At 41.5% G+C, this 16,835-nt stretch overlaps 1 protein-coding gene across 1 annotated transcript in view; it reads right to left on the bottom strand.

Moving 5' to 3' along the window:
- Positions 1-16,835, bottom strand: part of SKOR2 (SKI family transcriptional corepressor 2) — a 38,301-nt gene that overhangs the window by 6,032 nt on the left and 15,434 nt on the right. The window contains exons 4-6 of the mRNA XM_058676891.1: positions 15,663-15,728; positions 15,188-15,286; positions 6,689-6,756 (exon numbers count right to left, since the gene is read on the bottom strand). Coding sequence (XP_058532874.1) covers positions 6,689-6,756; positions 15,188-15,286; positions 15,663-15,728 — 233 coding nt within the window. The remainder of the gene's footprint in view (positions 1-6,688; positions 6,757-15,187; positions 15,287-15,662; positions 15,729-16,835) is intronic.

Genomic DNA, 16,835 nt, shown 5'->3' with positions numbered 1-16,835 from the left:
GAAGGCTGTGTCTGACCATGTGGGGCCATTGGGGTGTGGCATTCCCAAGGTCTGCCAGCAATCACACTGAGGACAGAAGAGGTGAGCACATCAATTGTTGCTACAGCTAGTGCCTAACCTTAATATGCAATATTTCCCTTTAAAACATTTAAAATTGCATTTAACAATATAGTATTTTTTAATCTGGGTATAAAATTGAGTTATGATGTTATAGCGTATGTCACAGGGTCACAAAATAAGAATGTGATTACCAATTAGTTCAATGTAACATTCCAGTTTTTAGAGTGATTTCTTTATAAATATAATATCATTCTAAATCACGGGTAAGACTAATTCAATAAAAACTTTTCAACACTGAATAAACTCCCTAAAATTATTAAGAAGCATCAGAAATAACTGCACTGAATGGAAAATATGACCCAGGAGAAATCTACCTAGGTACAATTTGAAAAGTTCCTTTGAATACTGGGGATTTGAATGAATGTTTGTCATATCTGAAATGTTAATTTTAAATTAGAAAACTGAAGCAGTTGAAATTGGACTAAATGAATTATTTAGATTTGCTTCCCCACCAATCCAGGAAAATATTTGATCATTATAGTACCTACCTTCATCATGATAAATTTAAATTTGAGACTCAAAAGAATTGAAACTATTTTACATTTAAAGACATAAATATTCAGTCATCTAGAATGGGAAATGAAATCTGAATGCTAAACAAAATTATTTTCACTTCCCTAGGCAATACTCTTGAATTCTGTTCTATACTTTCCTCACTTTCCCAGAACATGCACGTTGTGCACTCCTGATCCACCTGTCCACACACAGGACCCTTCCTAACGAGAAGGAATTATGTATCCATAAGTACGGCAGGGACTAAGATCCACAGAATAAACCATTCTGATAGACGAAGGGCATAAATAGTAGCACTGAAATGAATGATTCATATAGTAACATAACAAGGTCAGTGTCCCAATCTTGTATTTTAGAACATGGGCTGAGATCAGCTAGATAACTATGACAAGAGCAATCATACTGGTCCTACTCTAGTTACCTCTTCTTTTCACTGTAGGTTATGTGATACCTGCTATTAACAGGAACATCCTTGAAGCTCAGTGTTTCCATTATGGTCTATGCTGATAGGACTCTCTGTAGGTGCATAATGTAACAGAGCCTTGAACAGAATTCTATTACTCAGGATAATATAAAATGACACCAATTGTGTACTCTCACATTTAAGAAGATTCCTCAACATCAAGATCAGATGCTACAAAGATTTAGAAAGTGCTCTTTCTGTACCATGTATTACCAGCAGTTAAAACCACAAGCAGCGATCTCCTCAAAGCCAGTGAACCACTCATTCTAGCCACAGAAATCTGTCTCAAGGCCGCTGAAGTCAAAATGCTCATTTCTTTCTCTTTTTTCAGAAATAACTATGCTGCATCTTATTAAGGTAGGAAAAACAAAAAGAAAAGAAAAAAGGCCTAGGGTGTGGGGTGCTGGAGGAAGCATTTCTAAATAAAACTAATCTGCAAAACTCTAGCTGGGAATTAAAACTGGTGCCAAGAACTATCCCCACTCAAATCTGGATTTTGGTGTTTACTTCCTGGAAATAAAGTAAAAGCCAAAGAAAGACAAAAAACAAAACAAAACAAAACAAAACAAAACAAAAAAAACCACAAGAGCTGAGAATGATTTACTCTAATTTCTAAGTCCTAAATCAGAAAGGATAACTAAGGATTATTTGAGCACACGGCCCAGCTGTTCGTGAAAGTGATACTATTTCACTGACTCCAGGATACACTTTTTCCCTTCACAATTAACAACTCTGCAATTGGATGTACTGTGATTGATGGCATTTTAGCCTTTTAGTTGGAAGCTTCATTCTTATGATTTATCAAGTCACGAAACTCTTGCAACTGACAATGTTTCAGATTCCACAAAATGCATTGCTGGCTTCTTGATAGTTCAGCCAGCATTTCCCAGCTTGGAGCTTGGGATTCCAGTTATTCCATGTGCATCTCCTGCCACACAACTTACAAAAGCTTTATTTGCATTTTGATCATCCTGGAAATCGCTAATATAGGCATGAGTAAAAGAAACAAGGTATTCTGTAACTTTTAAATTATCCAGTGGGCTCTAGTAGAACAAAATATGAAAGCCTTACTTAAAAACACACAGCTTCATAATTTGTGCCAAAAGTTTGCCTGAGGTCAGACATTTAGGTGAGTCAGCTTTTCAAAAGAAGAATGAAGAGAAGAAGGCAGCTTCATAGCCAAGGAACAACAAATGGCATTGTCAAGATACATGACGGCAGATCGATAATTGGCAAAAGACAAATTGGAGCTCAAGTGTCCGTCTATTGCTAGCTGACCTGAAGGTAGCTTCCAGGAGAGTTGAGATGCACCAAGTCCCTCACTTGCCGGAAGCTCTTTCTTGATGCATGTTTAGCCCGTATTTTTCTGATGGCCCAGGCATGTTTTTCCCAAACTATAATCCAATAGAATAACTGTTCATTTCCTTTTTAAAAAGCGATGTGAAGTATGTTTTCAAAAACTCTTTGGGTTGTGACAGCAGAAATTTGGGCAAATTACCATTCTACTAAATAACATCAGAGAGCCTTCGAGAAAAAGCTTATGCCTGAAGAGCTTGTGTCATGGCCAAAAAGCAAGTGCTCCCCAGCTGTGGTGAAGATCCACAGCTCCTTTCTCTATAGAGAAGTAGTGCGCTCCCAGCCACGGGAAGCTATAAACTGCTTTTGTCTAAGCCCACTGTTAACAAAACAGTAGTACTAAATCTACTGATGACCATTGCTTTAATGAGGGCTGGGAAAGAGGAACAAGACTCCTTCAGCATGTGGCTGCAGCTTGCTGCACAAACAGCAGAGGGCACTTCAAGACTAGTTCATGTTCTCCATCTCTGCACCTAGTGGCAGGTCTGGGTCTCACCATTCATCATGTGCTCTGTATTGCAGCTGCACGGAGTCATTCAAGATCCACGACTCTTAATGGCAGTGTCTTCAACAAACTGCACTCCTGGCTTGTACACAGAATGTCCCCGCTTAAAAAGTTATCGTGAAATTGGCAATGAAAACAAGGCTGGCAAAGCACCGAAACAGTTTCAGCTCACGCTGCAACTTATTCTGCTTATTATTTTAATCAAAAGGTTATTTACTGGGTGATGGTTCCTGCTTAAGACATGATGGATTTTGTTCTGAAAGTTGGACACATTTCTCCTTAAATCATAATTCACTTGTGAATGTGAAATTCTATGTTCTTTAGATTTTCTAAGAAGTTGACAAATTTTCAAACATCTGCATTTGGTTTATGGCTGAGGGGATTCTAATTATTGTTTTTGTGTAAGCAAATCTGGCTCAGTAATGAGAATGCTTTAAGTCTTTGATAATCAAGAGCATGGGTAAGAGATTTTAACATAGACTATGTTAAGTATTACAACAGACTCATCATCAGCCCTGTGGCACCAGCATCCCACATGGGTACTGGTTCATGTCCCAGGTGCTCCACTTCTAATCCAGCTCTCTGCTATGGCTTGGGAAAGGAGCACAGGATAGCCCAAGTCCTTGGCCTTCTGTACCCATGTGGGAGATCTGGATGAAACTCCTGGCTCCTGGCTTTAGATCAGTAACTCCAGCCACTGTGGCCATCTGGGAAATGAACAAGCAGGTGGAAGGCCTTCTCTCTAGAAAATCTGCCTGTCTAGTAAAAATATTTTTAAAAACCTCAAATTTTAAGCTACATAAACTTTAAAAAGTTAGCTTGTGACCACATGTCAATATTAAATAAACTAGTCCTGCATATGCTTTAAAACTCACATTGAGATAAATGCACATTCAGTTATTAAATGTACAGAGAGACAATCATTTGAATCTAAAGGCATTAAAATTTTGCATTTAACAACCTAGAAAAAAGAAGCAATGACACAGAAATCATAGTTAGCAGAGAATTCAAAAACGCAGGGACCAAAACTTCATAAATTTTCTTTCTGCAGCAATGATACCCCAGATGCCTTTGATGCAAGACTTTTGAGTAGGAGTACTGTGTAACAACATAGGGTAAATGCATCACGGGTCTGTGGGAATCATTATGTAATCTGATAGTTTTAATATGCTTAAATTCCCCCTAGTTGCACAATAGGGTGGGTTCTTATTTCATCTTAAGGGGAAAAAGTACCCTTTCTGTAATATAAGATTTGCAAACTTTAAATATATATAAGTCTGAGTAAATTGTTCAGGAAGCAAAGCATATAGCCATATTTCCTGATGAATCAGATCACTTAACTAAGATACCAAGGAAGCCAATAACTGTGCTACTTTGCAACTTCATGATAATCTTTAGATAGAATGTTCTGCAGACATTTCCCCACAGATATGTTTCCTGGTCAAATGGAAAACTTCTGTTCAAGTAGCATTGTGTCTGTTGCCTCCATTCTAAAGCAGGTGGTTCGATGCAAAACAGTCTCTCATATACACACGCGTACACACACACACGACTCAGTTACCAGGCTAAAATGGTTACACTAAGACAGGTGCCACGCTGAGAAGGCTGTGCCATGAAATTGACAACTCATTCTTGTACTGCCCATCATCTGACAGCTAGCATAAGCATTTCTTATTTAGTTCTCATTTCATATCAGAATATACCTATCAGGGCCCTAGGTTAAAACCTACAAGAGTCCCTTTGGGCTGAGGAATTGGCACTTAATGAATCATGTGCATGGCCTGCATCTTGAACCCAAAATTGCAGATTTAGAAGTTTGCGTTTGCTGGCTCATGTCTGCTGGAGCTGACATGAAATGATGTAAGTAAAAGAGCATTTGAGGAAATCAGGATCTTGCTAGGGAAATTTGAAAAAGAATTCAGAGTACTGCCGTACAAGACTGTCAGGAATGGGTTAGGAGACATTTACGAGTGGTGATTCATTCAACAAAAATCTATCAAGAGAGATGTGATGCCACACACTGTGTTAAGGACCAATGGCATCGCCAGCACCCTTCAGTGTCGGTGGGGTGAAGTGGGGGGCACAAAGTGGGAAGTGCAGAAGGAGATGATGTTTGTTTTACCAATTTTCATGTTAGTTTGGATGCACCTATTGCAGATTTCAAGAGTTACATGGTATCTATAGGGCTGGAGGAAAAAACTGAGTTTCTCCCAAGTTATTTAATTTGCTATCAGGAATAGTTTACTATCCACAGAAATGAATTAGTAACGCTTGTCTCAGCAGATGAACATTTGATGCTAGATTATTTTTGCTATATGGAATAATAAAAATGTTTAGTAATACTGATTTGTTTCCTCCATAGGTCAGATATCTCAAAGGAACCTTTTTTTTTTCTCCTGTTACCTGCTACCTGCATGTAGTATCATTTCTTCTTTTACTGAGAAAGCCCACTGTCAACAAAAATTCAGACACTAAGAGTGCTTAACTGACTTTAAACAGGAGTGCTGAAATGAACCTGAACTTTCCTTTCCCAATGCTTACTGTGCTATAACCACTACAGCGCTAAAAATCACGATTTCTTTTCTTTCTTTTTGCATGTGTGGCAACCTTTGTTTTAGGAATCTGAAAAGGATGCCCTGTACAAAATAAGAAAGGTCTTAACACTTTGTATGACTCTATTGCCAGGTAAATCTCCTCCTTTGGGCAAAGAAAACAATAAGTATGTTCACAGCAAATAATTATAGCTCTCATGATTTAGGAGTCAAAAGCTAACAGTAGTGGAGAAATTACTGTTTAACCTCACTAGGAATTCATTATCAGCCAATTAAGAAAATCCCCTGCTTCCCAGGGAATTTAGTTGCAAAAAGAACTCACACAACAAACAGAACCAACACAGGAGAAAGATCTTGTTTCAGTTGTCTCTAACCTAGTGGTTTGCAAAGCTGAGCTGTTCACCCGCCCTGGAGGCCGTGGGAAAGCAGCGGGAGCATCAGAAGCAGCCCTGCAGACAGAGCTCCCAGGATGGAGAGGCACAAGAGTGAGAGTGCTCCAAGGAATGTCCACGGATGCAGAAAGGAGACATGAACAACCATCCTTCCTGAATAACCCAGATACAGACCTAAAGACCTGGCTGTGTAGACAAGACATGCTCGAAGGGGCATGCAGAGACCTGCACGCAAGACATGCAAGACATGCAGAGACCTGCTCAGAAATGTCAAGCAACCCAAATGATAATAATCAAAGCTGAGAGCAAGCTCCCCCTCCCCGCCGCATGAACACCACATGTGTCCTTACTTTTAGAAATGGTTTAGAAATGGTTAGGAGGCAACAGCTCACTTTATTGGGATTTTTTTTTCTTTTCTGCATCCTTCAAGTGAATATTAACTGGTCAGCTGTGTATCTACTGACTTTCATTGCCAGTGGAGGACCTGGCTCCAAGCCCATCCCAGCACCACGATGCAGGAAGAGGCAGGTACTGCTGGTTCTTTTACAGAGACCATACACACAGCTGCCTATTAACACATGGTAGGTAGTTACATTTAGAGGAAACATGCTGACACATCTGTTTGTTGTTTAAGTAAATCTCTGGGTAATTAGCATCTAAACCAGCTGAGAGTTAAATGGACCAACAGGTTTCACAGCTAAGCCATCACAGGTCTCACACCTACTCAAGGGGATCTAAAAACAAAATACTCCAATGGCATTCATTTTTAAATAGAAATGTATCTTACAATTTGTAACTGCTGCACCATTTCTTCTCGGTAGGCTAGTTCTCTTTTCATCTGATCCTGAAAATTATCTGGTGGGAGAGAAGAACAGAAAAAGACATTAATTAAAGGGCAAAAACCTACTTCTTAATCTTTCTAGTGAAAAATTATTGCCCTTTCCATAGAGGGCCTCCTCTTTTTGTTCTTTCCGTTTTAGGTAAATACATTTCCCACAGAATTTCATCAGAATAGATAGCACATTCTGAAAGTGGGGTGCGTGTAATATCTTTCACAGTGTGTCATAAGCTATTCAGTCTAGTTTGTTACACATAACTATTTAGCAATAATGGTGTGAGTAGGTCCTCTAACAAGTCACAGGTACTGCAAGCTCTCACCATCTTTACAAGTCCAATGAGAAGAGGAGACAGACTTCAAGGGGATCCTGATTCTAGGAAATGCCCATCCTCACAAGGGTAATGTCTTAGTGGAGAAGATGGGAGTAAATGAAATAGGCCTCTTTTCTCAGCAAGGACACCTTATTGATAGAACTTATAAAAATACTGATTTACTGATTTTCACTTTATTTGAAAAGCAGGAGAAAAAGACATTTTAAACGTGTTGGCTTACTCCCCAAATGCCTGTAATCATCAGGGCTGAGCCAGGTTGAAGCCAGGAGCTGGAAACTCCATCTAGGTTTCTCCTAGGGATAACAGGAACCCTACTGTTTCAGCCATCATCTATCCTCAGGATGTGGATCAGCTGGAAGCTGGACCGGCAGCACGGGAGCCAGGACTCCATCTGGGCCTTCCACTACGGGAGCTGGGCGTCGCCAAACACCAAATGCCCGTCTCACCTCTTTTCATTTTCATGGGATGGAAGAAAGTACCCAGGTCTGATTCTTTCAACCAGAAAACCTTTTCACCCCAAAGTCAGCCTATAGTACTGTACTTCTTTGGGCTTGGTTTGTCTGTTGGACAGACCTCGGCTCACTCTGTGAGGTGCATGCAAAAATATCTGTGCTACTGTTAAAGGAAATTGCATTTAAGGAAAGGGATGACTTCCAAAATTATAGCAAATCATTATATCCCTTCCATGTGATCTTAAAAAAAATAATGTGAAAGAGTTACAGAGGGAGGGCAGAGCTCTTCCATCCACTGGTTCACTTCCCAGAGGGCTGCAAAGGCCAAGGCTTTTGCAGAAGCCAGCAGCTTCATCTGACTCTTACACATAAGAGGCAGGAACCCGAACACTTGGCCCATGTTCTGCTGCTTTCCCAGGCTATTGGCAGGGATCTGGGTCAGAGGTGGAGTAGTTGGCACACGAACCAGCACCTATATAGGATGTTGGTTCTGCAGGAGGTGGCTTTATCCACTATGCCACAATGATACAATGCTGGCTCCTCCATATAATCTTTTCTGAAGGGTGGTTTGATTAACTTTGCTTTTTTTCTGCTTTAAGGGAGCAATGAACACCATCTCATGTTGAGTTTGACAGGTAGGACAGCTGCCTGGGAGAACCAGAGAGCACAGCTTCATCTTTCCTTTCACCTCCACAGTGTTCCAGCTGCACACCCATCATTCTTTGTCAGTAGCCTCCCAAATACAGTTGTAGGTTTTGGATGGACCCCTGACTAGGGTCCTTCCCTCTCCAAATTCCTTTCATTTGCTTCCTTAAAAATCACCAGAAACTGCCCAACACTGTCAAGATAATCAATCCTTGACTAGCCACAAGACACCTAAGAGAGTCAAAGAATTTGTTCTCAGGGCCAATCCTGTGGTATAGCAAGTAAAGCCACTGCCAGCAATGTCCCCATCCCACATGGGTATGGGTTCATATCCCATTTCCAACCCACTTTCCCCTAACAGCCTGGGAAGGCAGTGGAGAGTACCCCAAGTACTTGAACCTCTGCCATGCCCATGAGAGCCCCAGATGAGGTTCCTGACTCCTAGTGGACCATTTGGGGACTGAACCAACTGGTAAAAGATTCTCTCTATTTCTCCCACTCTCTCTCTGAAAGTGCCTTTCAAATCAATAAATAACTCTTTTTTAAAGGGGGCTTTGCTTTTTTTCCAACCACTTTCCTGTCGTAGTTGAATTCATTTTCTGACCCCAACAAAATATTATGATTTTTTTTTTTTAAGATCTGCTTTCTCCTTTCACCTCTGAGTTGGACGAGAAAGGAATAGGGAGTGGGGAGTGCAGTGCAATGTCAGGATGGAAGGTGGTGCCCTGGTTCCCAGGGTAGGGTTAGGAGCTGGAACTTCTATCCCTCAGCTGGTGCTGCGGACACAGAGATCTCAGCTCCCTCCAACCGCCCAGTCACTCTCCAGTTCTCAAATCCATGTGATACTTTTCTGCCTCCTTGCTTTCATCCCTGAGGTGGTCTTGTCCTTACAGCAAACTTCCTTTTCTTTAAAGTCCAAACGTTGTCTCTCTCACAAAGTTTGCTTCAATTTCCCGCCCCTCCAGCTAGTGAATCACCATGCTTTGTCCTCTTTCCGTACAGTCCCTACCTCTGTCAATGCACCCACGATGCATACTATGATTAGTTCTTAGGCTCTGCATCTCCCAGCTAAACAGTGAGTTCCCAAAAAGTGAGGAAGCTTCATTGGAGACACTTACTAAACTTCCAAGGGCCCTGCCCACAGTGGCTGGCACACAGAAGGGGCTGAGCAAGGAAGGAGGAGTGACAGAAAGCCAGCAGAAGGTCTCCACTATGCCAGTAACCATAAGAACCACAATCTGGAGCCTCAGAACTTTGCGGGAAGACACTGGGGGCTGGGAGGACATGTTTGTTACCATCCTGGGCTGCCACAGCATTTAAAAACTTGATGACAAGGAATATGGATTTTGTTGTCTCCAAACAGCTGTTCTGTGTTTCACAGAGTAGGGAAGAAGGCAAGTGATTCAACTTAAAAGAGCGCAATCAGGGAGGAGGTACTGAGGGAGGAGCTGGCACCCGTCCTCTACCTCCACCCCAGGATGCTCTGGTGTGGCTGGGCACAGCCAGATAGAGGAGCTAGCCCTCCACAAAGTGTCCCAGTTTCAGCACTGGTGACTTCGGTGTCTGAGCAAATTGCCTGTAAAAGATGGATGTTTCCAGACACCAAGGCATGGCCCAAGCAGGTCTCCCTCTGTGCTGTAGATAACTTTTCCCTGAGCCCTTGTGGACTTTGTGGCGCCCTGGCCAAGGTGCCTGTGAACAGGGCTGTAACTTAGCTGCACTGGGAAGGAGGGGGTTCCTGAAACTAATCTGCCTGCAGCATCTCCCTGGGATCCCAAGATCTGATTCCTTTTGCTTTGGTTTTGTATTTATCTGAAGGGCAGAAACATAGTGAGGAATCTTCCACCTGCAGGTTCACTCCCTAAATGCCCTGGACAGAGCTGTGCTCGCTTCGGCAGCACATATACTGAACAGACAGAGCTGAGCCAGGCCAATGTCAGGAGCCAGGGAATCTATCCAGGCCAGGTCTCATATGTGGGTTACAGGACTCAGATTCTTGAGCCATCACCTGCTGCTCTCCAGGGTGCACATTAGCAGGAAGCTGGAGTCAGGGACAGAGCTGAGCCTCAAATCCAGCAACCTCTTCATCCCTGTGCCAAATAGTTGGCCCAGATTCTAATTCTGGAGAAGGAACCAGCTATGGGCGATTCAGAGTGGAATGACGTAAGCTGGCCCTTACTGTCTTCATACTCACTGCTCTAGAATGAACACAATTCTTAAAACAAAACAAAATGAAATCATAAACCATTAAAGTATCAATATTGATAGATTTGACCAGATAGAAATATAAAGCATTATAAGTATTATAAACAGATATGGACAAAGGTTTAATTATAAGGTGTCCATCCACTAAAACTTGGATAAACCTTAGAGTTTAACTTAATATTCTATTCACAGATCATTGTTTGTGAATCAATAAAAGTACATTTTAAGTGAAAAGGGAGGGTTAATTAATGTATATAATATTTATTTTAATGAACTTATTATGTGATAAAAACTAAAATCCCCAAATATTAATTGATTAGGTAACAACACTATGTTTACTTTTTTCTATTTCTGTTTACTTAAAATGTTCTGTCACAAGCAGGTACATAACTTTTGAGATACAAAGATTATTAATTGGCAAACCAAGAAAAAGATGAAAAATCTTTCAAGGTTGAGGAAGACACAATTTAATTGCAGACTGAAAAAAAAAATCACTAGGCCAGTTCCTGTCATGAGAATTACTTGGAATCCAACTATTTTTAGAAGACAACACTATACAACGAGGCAGCAGAGAACAGTGCTGAACTGGAACACACTGTCCCACATGGTGGAAGGGGCTGTGCCCTGCAGCATAAGACAGCATGAAGAGCCAGAGCATTTTGCAGACAGCAATAAGGAATGTCCAGGTGACATTGCTGAGACCACAAGTAAGAAGGGAATCCACACGGTATGCGTGGTTCACCTATGAATGTGTCGCTATTCACCTAGCAATGGACTTGGGGAATTCTTTAATTGTGTCCTCTTCACTTGGGAACCATTACTCTTAAACACTGAGGCTGACTTCTGCTCTGTGCAGTATTTTAGAATTCCTGTCCCCTCTCCTCTCTCCAGAGGATGCTACAAAGAGAGAGAGGAAGGAAGAAAAGAAAGAAGGAAAGAAAAAGGAAGGAGGACGGATCTCTTTTACATGGAATGAATCCAGTGACCATCATGGATGAAGTATGTGAACAAGCAGATACAAGGAGATGAGATGTCTGTTTTTCACAAGAAGTAACTTGGCAGCAACTTGGAATTCTTAGTAAAATGATGAAAAGGGATGAAATTAACAGAAGTTGTTCATAAAGCCTCATTTATTATATTCCTTTCCTTGTGCTTGCCAAGCCACCTTTCTGCTCCCTTCCCTCCAGTGCCACAAATGCACGGGCATCACCGCAAATCCGAATACCTAACTCATAAATGCTGGCTAGCCTCCTTTACACAACAATGAGTTAACCTCATCCCTCACTGCCTTAATTTCTAACACCATTGACAATGCTAGCTTTGTCCACATAGTCCGAGAGTATTTTCTGTGCCCTCCTAGACCAGGGGCTGTAGGTGGCAATGCAGGCAGAGCTGGGACAACACTTTTCTTGAACCGTTTACCATGCAGCAGGGTAGAAGAGAGGGATGCAAGTGGAATAAACACAGACACCTGTGGAATTAGAAGTAAACACGGTAGGATTGGGCCCGGTGTGATGGCTCAGTGGCTAACTCCTCCCCTTGCAAGCACCGGGATCCCATATGGGCACCTGTTCATGGTCCGGCTGCTCCACTTCCCATCCAGTTCCCTGCTTGTGACCTGGGAGATGGTTCCAGTAGTTATGTCACCACTACACACTTGGGAGAGCCTGTTGGAGTTTAAGGCTCCCAGCCTGGGTGCTGCAGGCAATTGGGGACTGATGATCTCTCTGCCAGGTTCTCCTTCTGACTTTCAAATAAAACGAAAATAAACAGATTAAAAATTTAAAAACAAAGTTTCACTGCCTAACTTACTCCCTGTAACTGCAGCGCAATGGATCTACAAAAGGTCCGGTTTCTACTGTTGGCTGATTCCAATAAAGTCCCTGCAGGCATGTGAGTATCAAACTCCAAAACAGCAGGTAGTCACCACAGCTCATCCTTCCTCCTAACTGCTATGCTGAAGACAGTGTACCATTAGCTCATCTGCTCCAGGCAGCAGCAGGAGGGAGCCAGCACTGTTGAGAAAGAAGTTCAAGACCTAAGGTTATTTCACTGTAAGTGGGGAGTCAGCGTTGTAATCTGGAGTCCTCGCTCTGTGCAAGGCTTTCTCATCAGTTCTGCTCCTCTCTCTCCCTGGATTTTCCTCTAATTCTGTGCCAGGATGAATGTGTGAGCTGCACTTGAATCAGATTAGTCTGACCTGGTCGTTCTAAGCCTATGAAACAGGAGTGTCAAGTTCATATCACCAGTAAGTACCAAGAGCTCAAAGTGAACTCAGCTCTGGTAGATTTCTGAGCTGGGATTACCAAGCTCCAAGCCTTGGTTCCCGGGTTCTAACAGAATGGGATTCTAACGGATGTGGCTGTGGCTGTGCACCTCCTAGGGAAAAGCTTTGCAAAACTCTCAGGAGGGTTTCTCTACATCTCCCTCTCTTGCAGCATCACGAAGTTTGGGTTCCCCCTTTTGCCTGAATGAATCTAAATCCACTCACTTGCCTGGTGCATGCATTTAGTTAACGAGCTTATCACACACATTTTCTATTTTCATCCGTGTGAAATTGACTGCTTCTTTGTGGTGCATCTAAACCACGCATTATTCAAACCTGGGCACACACAGGCCACTTCCTTGGTCAGTGGAGTAATTGCAGATAACACAGAGGAAATTTGGTTGCTGTTTGTTTACTTGAAATGTCTCACATATGTGGCATCACAGAGAATTCACAGCAATCCAATCCAAAATGATAAACGACAGATCTGAACTGAGACTGGCTACAGTATTTTCACTTTTTTTTTTTTTTTTACAAAACAGAATGGTGTTGTACATGTTAACACGTGTTAACAGAGCAGATAATAAAGTAAGTGTGTAAATTACTCAGGTACATAATTCCTTACAATTAGTACTAATCAGCTTGTATGAGCAGACTGAATGATGGCTGATGAACTTCCCAGGTATCAGGAGGACCCACCAAGGACGCAGTGGGACTTGGACTAACTCTGCTGGGTCTAAAAGCAAGGTTCGCAAATCCAACCATCTTAAAAACATTAGTTTAAGAGAGATAAATCATTTAGTGGAGGCTCATTGGTACAAAAATAATCGTGCAGCTTTTCTTAAAAGAGAGGATTCCAGAAGTTAGAGAATCCAGGATGCTTTGGGAGCAGCTGTTTCTCAAGGCATCAAAGATGTCTTTGAATACACTTCTATTTCCTGGAACCCGGGAATGCTCAGATGCCCCTAAGAACACTGTCAGCCTCTATCAGTCAGTCCCTTTTAGACCTTACCCTATGGCCCAGCAGACATATCTGAATTCAAAATGCTGGATTGCAACTGCCATCAAAAACTTGGCAACCCCCTGTGGCTTGCGGGCAGAGCTCTCTTTTGTCCCACAGTTGCCAAAACTCAGGTGGACATGTCACCAGAAATGCAGCCCTGTGCAGACACACTGTGTGAGCATGTTCATGTGTGTTAATGATTCCACCCAGGCAGCTCTGGAGCCAGCAGATCTTCAGGCCCATACTGCTGAAATGGTGACAGCTACTGGGAAAAACAAAACAAAACAAACAAAAACATCCTCTCCCAGATGTTGGTCTGTGACTCAAGGACAGGGGCTACCACTTGAGTTTTGGGACATCCAGGTAAATAACAAAGGGTACTGCCGACATTCTCCAAAAATGTCCCAGAAAAACAAAACAGTTAAAAGTCACATACTTTAAAGGGCCCTGAATATTACTTTCTTTCCCACTTTATCTCCTCTGGAGAAGGAATTATGACTAAATGAGACTGAAAAGCTTGAAAAACACTACCACAATGTGTTTATCCAAACATAGCTCAGTATGGGGCAGGTGTAAGGGAGACGTGTGGTCACAAAGTCCTTCTGAAATTCTAAGACACCAGAAGCAGAACCAACAGTTTTTAGGTAACAATATCTCCTGCCCCTAAATTTAGTATGAACATTTAAGGTTAAATGTGGGTGCCTAATCTCACACTACTAAGATGATATTCATTTCAACCAATATATATTGCGTCATGAGTTGTAAAGAGTTTACATCTTCATATTTGTCAATCAGCTATCCAGAGAGCTGAGAATAAAAGTTAATTGTTGTTTTACTTTTCTACCTTACAGAATATGAATACCTAAGTAATTATTTCATTGAAAATATATTGAAAAATACATCATTATGTAAATTCATCTTAAATTATGATTATATTCACCTACATAGTTTGGTCTTCTTATTCATTTCTTTTCTTTCTTTCAAAAGCAGAGAGACAGAAACAGACAGACAAAAGAGAGAAAGTTCTCATCTGCTAGTTCACTCCCTACATGTCCCCAACAGCAGAGACCGAGCCAGGCAGAGGCTGGGAGCCAGGAACTCTAGCTAGGTCATGCACAGTAGTGTTAGGGATCCAGTTGGTTGCTTGAGTCATCACCGACTGCCTCCCGGGATACATACCTGCAGGAGGCTGGAACTGGAAGCAGAGGTACGACTTGAACCCAGGCAGCTTGATATGGGATGTGGGCCGCTATATATCCCACCTGTTATAGTAAATGCCTGTCCATATATCTATTATTTTTTAAATATGTGCACATTTGTGTACACACAGATGTAAATTTTTATCGAACAAATATAGCAGGCATTTTATCTGTGAGCAAATTCAAAGTATAAATAAGAGAGACTACAATTTATGAATCTAGACAGGTCATGGGAAGGTGGTGTGGGCTTACAGAATCACCTAACACTTACAATCACTTTCTTAAGCTCAATAACTGGAAATGTTACAAATATTACTCATTCAATGAAATAAAAGTGATTTCTTACTGAATACTGGGAAAGATGTGTTTCCTTTTAACACTTGGAATTCTTGTTCTAGTCGTCTCCGTAAATCTATTTGTTCAAATAAAACCTTCTGAAGTTCTTCTAATAAAGAAAAAAAGAAGTCATTTTACTAATCTTTACAAATAACTCTCCAGAGAGCTGTTATATACAGCAATTTATTATTTTAAGACAAAATATTTTACCAGTTTAAAAAGTGTTGCATAGACCTAGGATAGATTTTGTGCAGAAATCCATGAATATAAATCAATGTAATATATTATTTTAAAGTATTATATTACAGTGTCATGTATTGATTGATATGTATGCATTAATCTCAATTATATCCACCCAACGGTCCATATATTATTCATACATTCCTTGTCAGGCTTAAAATATAGCAGAGAACAAAAATATCCTCCTATTATCTCCAGTCTTTTAAAGCAAACAGAAGTTTTACAGAACTGAGGATTTGCTATACCTTTCCCCATATTTTCTACATCCTTCTTGAGAGCATGGGGTGAGCTGGCTTCTTGTGTGTGTTCACCTTCAAAAATAGAAGAAGAACAAAGATAATTATCAGTTTTATTCAGGCCATCTTGTGGAATTTTTTTCCAGTCTTTAATTTTCATTTTACTTGAAAGGGAAAGAGCATACACAGGGGTGTGTGTGTGTGGAGAGAGATAGAGAGATAGAGATAGAGATAGAGATAGAGAGAGAGAGAGAGAGAGAGAGAGAGAGAGAGAGAGAGAGGGGCTGACTTTCCATTTGTTGGTTCATGCCCCAAATACCTGCAACTGCCATAGCTGAATCAGGCTGAAACCAGGAGCCCAGAACTCCATTCAGGTCGCCTATATGGGTGGCAGGGATCCAGGTGCTTGAGCAATCATCAGCTGCTTTTCCAGGCACATTAGTAGGCAGCTGGCCACAGAGCTGGAACTGGAACCTGCACTGTGGTATGGGATGTGGCATCCTTAGCCACAACTTAATGACTGAGCCAATGCTATCCCTCATGTCGAGCTTGTTGAGTCCAAACAAAGATTAGAATTTCTTGCTCCTGTGTGAGTCCTCTGACCCAGGGAGAGGGATAACATACAATGAGGGCAGAATCTGACCTATGGATGGTAACTCTAGAAAAGTGTGTTCCAGAATCTGCATTCCATCAGGCTCTCCACCACTGCACAACCTTGGCAATGAAGGAAACTGCTGGAATGGGCCAAAGCAAGGAGGCTGGACAGTAAGTTTTATATAGATCTCATCAGAGTTCTGCTCCTTTGCATAAGGATGAATAGTTTCAACTGAGAGGCCCTCAACACTGTGGAAACAGGGGCCTCCTACACTTCTTACCCTCAAGAATTTGGGGTAAAGAAAGTGAGGAGGCTTGGCAAGAGCCTTCAGAGAGCATTAATAAGCCTAGACGAGGTGTCTAACAACCGATGTTTCATTGAAGCAGCTCAACCTCAGAACTATGAAACAAGTTTTCCCATGTTAATTTATACATTTTTGTTTGCTTGATGGGACTCCGTTAATTTCCTGTCTTTAACCCAGAAAAATTACCCTGTGGATAATGGTTAGAGCTAACTGGAGTGCTGGCAAGTTGCAGAAATGTATTGATCTACAGTCACAGATTGAGCCCACAATAATCAATAAAACA

Source organism: Ochotona princeps, chromosome 18, assembly GCF_030435755.1.
Source record: "Ochotona princeps isolate mOchPri1 chromosome 18, mOchPri1.hap1, whole genome shotgun sequence".
Taxonomy (NCBI): Eukaryota; Metazoa; Chordata; class Mammalia; order Lagomorpha; family Ochotonidae; genus Ochotona; species Ochotona princeps.
Note: the sequence above shows the minus strand (reverse complement) of the source record. Positions and strands in the feature narration are given on the sequence as shown.